Source organism: Cheilinus undulatus, linkage group 9 (assembly GCF_018320785.1).
Source record: "Cheilinus undulatus linkage group 9, ASM1832078v1, whole genome shotgun sequence".
NCBI classification, from domain to species: Eukaryota; Metazoa; Chordata; class Actinopteri; order Labriformes; family Labridae; genus Cheilinus; species Cheilinus undulatus.
Window position 1 is genome coordinate 27,213,154 of NC_054873.1, and position 10,291 is coordinate 27,223,444.

The following is a 10,291-nucleotide window of genomic DNA, read 5'->3' on the forward strand; positions in this document are numbered from 1 at the left end:
CCCATTCTTATGAGACAAAATAAGGAAACAAACACAGTCAAAGCAGCACAGAATCATAGCTTTAGTCAAATGCACCCACATACTCTTCTATTATTCATGAAGAAGAGCCATCTTTATCTCCTGTTTGTGAGAGTTTCAAACAGAGTTATGGCTGCTTTAAGAGTGAGAGCTCAGCATCAGCAGTAAATTAAATTCAGTAGCAGGTATTGATCTGTGGCACTAGCTAGATTATAGCAGTGTACTGCCTGTTTGTTAGTTGTTTGAAGAGCCCTTAAAACATTAATTTGTTCCTATTTCCTCCCATTTTCTCTTCTCTTTTAAACTCATCTGAACATCACACACTGTGAATAACACAGCAGAAGAATGGTTGTAAGCGTATGTGGGAAGCAGAGGCAGCTTAAATCTTTCTGTTCATTATACAAGAGAATACAGAGTGGTGTGAACGAAACCTTAAACTGAAAGGATTGGGATTGTGCAAACAGTCAAACCCTCAGTCAGACCAATGCAGCGGCAGAGCGCTGGAGCAGCAGGGGTTGTGACGAGGAGGTGGGGTCTGTCCCGTGTGTTGACTGTCTGATGGAGAGGAGAGAGGCACTGCACAGTGAGTATGAAAGGACACAGAGTGCTACGCTCAGAGAGAAAGACAGACTGCAGGCATGCAGCGACACAGAGCAGCATGTATGTTTAAAGAGGCTGCTGCAGAGTGGGCTACTGATGAGGTAAGAAGCTGAAACAAGACATGCTAAGAGATAGCAGTCAGCCACTGCGTCTCTTCTCTGCTATAATGAATGAATGTTTGCTCTGTTATGTATATATGTTGTAGGGGTCTTGTGTTTGACAGATAGCATGTCTGATAACCTCAGCTGGATACTTTGCATACACTGTGCAGGGATTCAGTCAATCTAATGATGATATCCTAGCAACATGCGCATCAGTTGAGCTGCTGCACTGAAATGTGATCTACCTCTCTTCTTTCCTCCAGGTGTATGAGGCATGACACCTAAAGAGACCCACAGTTAAAGATCTGTAAAACATGTGATTGGACAAAAACCTCTTATGTCACATGACTGTGGTGGAGTTGGAAGACCCTCACCATGCTCTTCCTGTGGAACCTGTATCTTCTTTTCTTGCCCTCACCTCTGTCACTTCATGTCACTGCCTTCACTGGAGAGAGAGTCCAAAAAAGAGAGCAGCCAAACACTGACACAGCACCTCATCATCTCATACATTCCCCACGGAGACCTCGTGTGCCAGGGGATCCTGTGTTTGCAGACGGGAATGCAGACTTCCCGGGTCATCCTCAGAGCTGGTCTTTATTGTCATCAGAGGAGTCAGATAGACAAGGAGTGATTGGTGAATACACTGATTTACTGGACAGCACTGAGGCCTCTCATCTGTTTCCTGATGAGAAAGGATCTATCACATCCTTACTAAAAGATAGGGCTTCAGGAGATGCTCCCACTAAGGAGAATATACAACCAATAAATGCAACAGTGAGGTATTTGCCAGCTGAAACCAGTACTGGATCTGTACTACTCTCTACACAGAATGGAGAGACTCAGCCAACTTTCCCCTCCTCACCGACAGAGACGTCAAACGGCCATTTACCTTCTCTATTGTCTGGTTCACTTCCATCGAAGCAGAACCTCACTTTGCCAACAGCTGCTGGATCTGAGCCCAGCCCTGAGCGAACAACTCCACAGGTAGCCACTGGAATCTGGGAATGGACCATAAGCCCTTCTGTTGTCACAGCAGGACCTACACAGGAGGGGACGGCACCTTTGAGCGAGGCTGAGGCTGGGTTAAGTGGTGTTACGGATTATAATTTACAAAAAGGAGCTGTCAGAACAAAGGCAAATGAAGGTAAAAGTCCAATTAACACATAGCAATTAACAGCTGATTCTTTATTTAGTTTGTGAATTATCAGAATAGAAGTTTCCTATAGAAATACCTAAAATAATGTCATAACACTCAAAGCACTTCTGAGACTGCAGTATTTGTGATATGTATTCTTCTCACAGACACGCTTGTTTTACATTCAGACAGTACTCTTGGTTTCTCTCCCAAAAGCCTTCCCCCTCCCTCAAGTCAGATATCCCTTCATAGCCAAAAGTTAATGGATAAAGAGTAAAGAGTGGATATAGAGCACACCTACATTTCTGGTTGCTTTCAGACACACAGTGCCACTCACTTGTCAAAGTAAATGAGCATGGGGGAGGACGGCTTTAACAGAATTGTGCCAAATGACTCCTCGTCAAGTTGCCTTTGCATGGACACGGTTTTTACTCTGGTTTTCAGGGTAACAAAAATGACTGTATCTGATAAGTACTTGTGTCAAACCAGTTGGACCTTAAATACAGTGAATTCCCTCCATTTAAAAGGTCACCCAGTGTTTTTCTTCTAAATCTGCATTGACATGTAAAATTCAATACCAGTGAATGAACAGAAATAGGACATAGTCCATTTTTAACCATGATCCTGCTGGCTTCATATACTGTTGCAATTTCCCAAGAGAGTGTGATGCCTCCATTATTTATTGGTTACACAATCTCAATTGGATATGAGCATCCAACACCTCTGCATGTCTTTATTGGAGCGACAGAAAATTAATTATATCATAACACCTCTGCACCGTGCTTATAATAGCCACCCAAATGAGAACAGCAACGAGGTCAATACTAGCTAGTTGTCACACAGCTCTCACTTTTTCATGAACACACACACTCACTCACACTATGTAGTCATGCTCCCTCTCCCTTTCTCTCTCTCTCTCTCTCTTTCTCTCTGACCCAGTTAGACATTCCTAGTAACATGCCTGCTCTGTTTTATTATGGATTACCTACTCACACTGCTGACTATTCTCTAGTCTCTATTAAAAAAATAAATACGATTATTGTGTTGGTTCCATCCAAAAATAAACATTGTCATTTTAGAGGTCTTCACTCTAACAGGTCTTATTTCCTATTTGTGTTGACAGTTAAGAAACAAAGACTAACAGCGGTTATATTGGGGCTACATAGCTGCAGATGCTGCAAACTGAGGCTGTGCTCAGAGCAAAAAGCTAAAAGGGACATGCTAACACTGTGTCCTAACAGCCTGTGCGGTATAGTTTTGCCTTCATGTTTACACAAGTCAGAGCACAATATGTGAATCAGAAATATTATTTTTGTACCACTCTCTCCCCTTTGAAAAAGCAAGCTAACAAGCAATAACTGAATAATCAGATTTTGTTTTGCACGTTGCAAAAGGCTCATGACAATAAACACCAACTCTCTGATGTCTTGGTGGTAATGTTCGAGATATTCACCACCTCATTTTTACTTGTCTGCATCTGATCCACCTTTTAAAATCTTTAAGACCATATTAAAATCTTTTACAATGTCTATTAAAAGTTATCACCCACTTATGATGTGATGTTTTACCCTTTCATTCGTTTTATAAATCAATCACGGTCAATATAATAAGGCTTTTTGACAAAGAAAAATACCTCATTCATGTCATAGCCAAACAGATCTCTACAAAGTAATGTCAATTTAATAAGAGTATATCATATAAATTATGTGACTGCATAAATATTCATCGCCTTAAAGTCAGACATTAGTACGTGCACTTTTGGCTGCAATGACAGCACCGAGTCTGTGTGTATAGGTCTCAACCAGGCTTGCACATCTGGACAGAGCAATTTCACTCTATTCTTCTTCGTAAAACTGCTCAAGCTCTGTCAGGATGTCTTTGAACCATTTCTGTTTAACTTTGACTGTATGCTTAGGGTCATTGTTTTGCTGGAAGCCTATCTTCTCCAAAGCCATAGTTCTCTTGCCAATTGAATAAGATTGCCCTCCAAGATTTGCCTATATTTTGTTGCTTTCATTTTACCCTCTACCTTTACAAGCCCCCAAGGGACAGCTGTGAAATCCCCACAGCATGATGCTGCCACCACCGTGCTTCAGAGCGGGGATAGTGTGTTTTTTTGGTGATGAACTTTCTTCCACTTGACCATGGAGTCTCCCACATGCCTTTTGGCAAACTCTAGTCAAGATTTGAGGTAGAATTTTCTTCAACAGTGGCCTTCTTTTTGCCAGGCTAAAGGTTTTGTATGCAGAGTCTCTCCCATCTCAGCTCCTGAAGTTTGTAACTCCTTCAGAGTTGTCATGGGTGTCTTGGTGGATTCTCTTCTTCGTCTCCTTTTTGCACAGTTACTCAGTTTGTGAGGACGGCATGATCTAGGCAGATTTACACGTGCCATATTCCTTCCATTTCTTGATGATGGATTTAACTGAAGTCTAAAGGGATAGTCAGTGCCTTGGAATTTTTTTTAATCCATCCCCTGACTTTTCAATAACCTTCTCTCTGAGTTCCTTGTAGTGCTCTTTTGCCTTCATGGTGTAATGGTGGCCAGGAATACTGATTAATCAGTGACCTGACCTTCCAGATACAAGTGTCTTTATACTACAGTTATTTGAGACAGATTTCACTAATTGTGAGACTACTAGCACGAATTAACTTGACCTCTGTTGAATCGGGAAGTCACTTTAAAGGTGGGGTGGTGTTTATGCAATCACATATTTTACCTTCCATATTTTTATTAATTTGCAGTTACTTTGTAGAAATCTCTTTTTACGTTGATATTCAAGAGTTTTTTTTGGCACAAAAAATGTCAAAAACACTCAATTAAATCGACCAGGATTGATTTCTAAAATCAATAAAAGGGAAAAACGTTCAAGGGGTTGATACTTTTACATGCACTGTATACTAGCGACTTACTTGACCCTAAGTAATTAACTGATATGTCTTTTTATGTGCTTTTATTCCAGATGGCCCTAAAGATGATGCATCAAACACAGTTGATACTCTGTTGTTTGATGGCAGCGTGGACACAACTGTCACACCATGCAAAATATCCAATCAGTCCATGACACCAACCTACCCAGAAGATTTTGTTCCTGAGTCCCTTCGCCACTCCCTGGCCCTCACCTCCACCCTCTTTGTCCCTCTGTACACAGACTGGAACTCTGCTCTTGCCACATGGGGATTTGCATGGGAGGCACACGTCTATGGCCTCGGGGCTGTGTTCTCTGTATTTGGCCTTATCTCTGTGATCTGCCTACTTGGCCTGCCCTTGCGATGCCCATCAGGAAGCCCCTACTTCACCTTGTTGCACTTGTTCCTCCTCGCTTTCGCAGGGATTCAAGCTTTCTGTCTGCTCCATGATGCTTATAATCACCAAGATCGCCTTCCTCCTCTGGTCTCTCTTCTACTGTATGAGATGCTCTTCCCCTGTTTGATATCAGCCTTCACTCTAGCATTCTTCCTCCTGTCCTTTTGTTCACGTAAGCATCTTTCATTCCCACTTGCTAATTCTACCTCATTCTCAATCTTACCCAAACCTTGCCTGTTATTGTGTATTACTCTGTTGCACATTGGAGTGTCCCTTGGGTGTGTTGGCATGCTCCAGCTCTTCCACAGCCTCCCCACCATGATCCTGCTCTTCCCTCAAGGTGTGTTTGTATGTCTCTCTGTGTTTCTCTCATTCTACTACATCATCTTCTTCTGCCTGATACAAGTCGACACTAAGCACATCTACAGGCTGAATGACAACATTGAGACTGGAGGTTCTCCTGAGATGATACGACCTGTAAGCAGCCCCTTTGCCAAAGAGGAGGACTGGGGAAGGGCAGCAGGAGCAGGACTAGGGGCCTCTTTGTGTTTATTGGGGTGTGGAGGTTTCCAGCTCTACGGTATCCTACACGGCCTTGGTTTGGGAGGTGTGGATGGGTATGGGTTTCAGCCTTGGCCCTGGTGGGGCTTCCAGGTAGGCTGCAGAATCTGTGAGATCGGGGTGTGTCTGGGTTTATCCCTCATCGGAACACACCCACTGTTTTGTCAGAATAAATCCCCTCTTAAGAACATAACCCATCCTCGGCCAGGATCTTGGTCACGCCTGTCCTGCAGCTCCCCTTCCCGAAGACTCACCCTGCCCTCTGAGGGAGGTGCAAACTCCCCAGTCCTCTCTGCAAATGAGTCATGGTCCCAGGGTAAGCAGGAGAATCTAGTGGTCTGTGATGTGAATACTAAGGGACAATCGGAGGCTCTTCCCCTTTTCTCAATGGCAGAGCCTTCTGGGAATGGCCTGGACTGTGTCCCCAAGACCAGCCAAATCCACAACACCATATTACCTCTACCTACACCACCAAGCCCACCGCACAAGCCTAAACCAGCAGCTGAGTCTCAGGTATCCTCACTGGATAGTCTTAGATTGGAGACTGACTCTACTGGAGATCTGCGGCCACCTTCTCCTATAAACTTGTCGCGCAGCATTGACCAGGCTCTGTTTAGTGAATCTTTATTCTCAAACAGCATCTTTGGTATGCCAAGACTATTCCAGACTTCTTCAAGTGTCTCCTTGAGCTCTCCCAGCCAAGGTACATCAAAGCCAGGGCCTAGTTCTGTAGAAAATGCCCTGTACCGCACATCTTCCTGTGGAGACGTTGACCAAGAGAACCTACCCCTTTCCAGACCTGCCCAACCACATGGCTCTCACAGCAAGTCCCCAACATCACCAGAACAATGGGATTGGAAAGGGAGTATCTCAGGCTCAACACAGGGTCTGTGCAACAATCCTAAAGATACAGGAAAGTTGCGTTCAAACTCCTGGGCCAACAGAGGGCAAAACTTTGCGCAGAGTAGCCTCCCAAGAGCAATCCCCCACCTCTCTTACCATAGGCGGTACCGAACCTTGAGCCTGGCCTCCCAGGATAGTCAGGGGTCTGGTCGGCTTGCGGGGACAAAACAGCTGAGTGAAAGCAAACAGCTGGAATGGGATCTAGCTGTTCAGGCAGAGTTTGTCAATGTGTGCAAACAAATTGATGCCTTGAGTGTGTGCAGTGACACTATTGAACTGTAAAAGTTACAAGCTCACTAGTGGTTGGGATGTACATTATACAGAAATACACTTGGCTTACCTTCAATAGGTGAGCTTGAGAAACAAGACTGTACATCAAAAAGTTTTATAAAAAGTTGTAGATGATGACCTGGATGAATGACAGGGGAAAGGACATTATTTATGAAATCTATAGATCCAAATTATTTTATATAAGAACTCTACTGTTGCTGTGTATTCCAAATTTGATCTAAAGGCTGATTTCGTCTAACTTTCTTTAGCCCTCACCTAAATCTTGTCTTTGCAGCAGTAGTTTTAAATAATACAAGTGGTGTCCAAAATTTAATTGAAGCTGGAGTTCTGATAAGTGTTTAACTTTTTGTATTTGATACATTTCCATGGAAAGGACTATGTTCACTGTTGTTGTACTGTTGTGATTTCAGATGTGATACAGAAACACAAGCTATAAAACATATATATAATAAAAATTGACCTATTTGACCTGCAAAAGTAAAAGAAATCCTGCATATAAAAACATGTTTGCTTTATTAGGATAACATTGGCATATTTTATATGTAAGTTGCACCAAGAAACACACTAGATAGCTACATTTTAAGAACATTTTAAAAGTAGCACCTCGTGTTGGCTGCCCTTGGTTTGCAATGCACTCTTGGTAGTGATATCAAATGGTTGCCTTGTTCTTCATCTTCTTATCAAGTGTCATCCTTTATGTCTTTTTTTAATTTGCACTCAGGTGCAGTTTAAGTGAAAAGGACTGTATGGACGAGGTTACTGGTCAAGGAGAGTACAACTGGAAAGATGTTGGAAGGAAAAACAAGTCAGTCTCTTGAAATCACAACCTAGAGTGCTATGAACAAAAATGGCTGATGATGTGCATTTCAAAAATTTTCTGAAAATCAAGTGAATTTGTCATGTAATGTTCATCAAAGTCATAGCTTTCAGTCATGTGACCTTGAGGAGGGTTGGAGGGCAAAGCTTAAGAAAGTCAAAGCTACCACTGAATACTCCTTTGTGCATTGTTCATGTCTTAAAAGAAATGCATGTTTAAATTACTATACAACCACAGAACAACAGTTTTGTCACTTTGCACTCTTAAAGAGCACAGAGGTACTATTTAAATCTCTAATATCAGGATCAACCAGAACTAAGCTTTAGTATTTATTATAGCTACAGACTCCTTCCTTCTACTCCCCAACCAGGGTGAAAGTTTACAAAAGTAGGAACGGTTGGATGATTTATTGATGTTTTTGAGGAAAAAAGCTGAGTGCTAATTAGCCACATTAGCTGGTTTATGTTGCTTAAACCCATTAAGATTCCAGTTAAAATGAGTCAAACTCTCCTATCCAGATATAAATTAATTGAATGCTGTGTTTGAACCATTTGGAACTCAAGCCCAAACAAGGTGTCGTTAGAAAGGTGACACTGAAGTTTCTTCCCTTACTGACTCAGACTCTTTGTAGCTGTATTGAGTAAAACAACAAAAAATGAAACACTTTTCTTCTCTGTCTGAATTTGTTTTGTGAAACAGAGGCAGAAGCACGAAGCCTTAGTAAGTTCAGGTACAAAGCTGACAACAACAGAAAATAATTAGTATTTTACAACTGTTTTATGAGGAAAAGACCAGGCATTTTCAAACTGGAGGTTCCAGAAATAATCAAGGTTACCAGACATGTTTGTATAGAGCACTGCTAATAATGCCCTGGAACAAAAACAGCATTTTAACAGCAAATACAGTGGACTATTGAGAACAACAATGGCAAATTGGAAATTATGTAGAACCAGTCCATGGATCTTTAGGATGTAATGCTGTTTTTGGACTTAAAATTTGACTGGATTTAGATTTTGGGGCACTCTCTCATGCAACAGGAATGTTTTTGATGGTATATCATGAGGAAAGCGTCTCTTCTGTCACTTATTATTGCTTGTTTGTTTATAGCCTGGCAAATGCATTTATTATGGCTGCTGTGGTGGTTTTATCTTTGAATGGTTAACATGGTCAGAATCCTGACAATCATAGTTGACAATCACAGTGGTGTTAAGTATACGTACAAAGAGTCAATTTATAGATAATTGAAATCTTTATAAAAATCTGCTGACCCCTGGTCAGGCCTTCGGATTTTTAAGGTGTTAAAGAAATTCTGTCAGAGAGCAGCTCGGGTAATAGTATTATCTGATATGCTTGTCTTTGGTTTCTCTCTAAAATAGGGTTCTGTAGAAGTAAAACCCAGGATTGTCCTCTTATTGGTTTGTGCATCCAGCTGACCAAAGCTTTTTTTCATTCTAATGAATATCTAAATTAAAAAAAATAAAGGTAGCTTAAATACATAGATGGCATCGTGTACAACACTACAATGCTATTCATGGGGCGGTCCCATGAACGTATGATGTCACTTGAACATTATGAATTAGGATAATATGTTTTAATATGCAGGATTCTTTTTAAAACTTAATTCAAAGTGGAAGATGAAAATTAACAGACTAAAACTTTCAAGCTTCTACCCACTCATGTGGACAATCAGTCCATTTTCCAGACTGTCATTTAGGTGTGGTGCCTAAAAACAAAACCAAAAAAAAAAAAAAAACATGCACAGAGTATTTTCTGTGTCTGTTAAATAGTTGGCTGCAAAGATGAGCCATTTGTTATGTATAAGATTAGATTTCATGGGCACACTTTCACTTATCTGAAGCATTTCTGAAACAATGCATGGGTTTGATTTTAATATACTGCCCTCTAGTGGTATTAAGAGAAGTTGTTACCCAGTGGTTAAAATAATTACTGTCAAATTTTGCTCCATATCCTTGTGGAGAGATTTAAAAAATGTCAAAGTAACATCACAGTCCCTTTGTTGAAATTATCTTTATTTGTGCAACACTATTTACAGTGTCTAACTCATCAGATAGGTGATAGAAGTAGACAAGTCTTTGTTATTTATTTGCTGTTGCCCTTTAGAAAAAAGTAAAACAAGCTTATCAACCAGCAAAATAGCTCATTTAAATGGTGTCAGGTTATTGCTAAATACTTGTACAGTCCAGGACTTATCATAGAGTTACACAATGAGTGTAAAATCTGAAATAAGCAATCACGTTAAAACGGACAACTTTGTGTATAAAACTCTGAAAGGGTTGAGCTGGGATTTTTCACTGAACCCATATCTCTATTTCATAGATGTACTTTTCAATGTTTCTTACATACTGAGTCCAAAAATAGACAAAAAGCTATGTATATGTACATTCATTAGTCAGTGATTTAAAACTTCATTTTGCAAAATTCTACTATTAAAATATGTGAAGCCAATGTGACTTGTTTGTATCATTTGTATAAATGTGGGGATGATGTAGGAAATAAAACAGCTACAGTGTTGGAAAACTCCTGTCTGGATGTTGTATTTT

At 40.9% G+C, this 10,291-nt stretch overlaps 1 protein-coding gene across 1 annotated transcript; it reads left to right on the forward strand.

Annotated features, from left to right (window-relative positions):
- The first annotated feature begins 1,094 nt into the window (after positions 1-1,094).
- LOC121514534 (proline-rich transmembrane protein 4) lies at positions 1,095-6,904 on the forward strand. Its single transcript, XM_041794681.1, has 2 exons — positions 1,095-1,863; positions 4,815-6,904. Exons 1-2 carry the CDS (start codon positions 1,095-1,097, stop codon positions 6,902-6,904), a joined length of 2,859 nt encoding a protein of 952 aa, XP_041650615.1.
- The last annotated feature ends 3,387 nt before the right edge of the window (positions 6,905-10,291 follow it).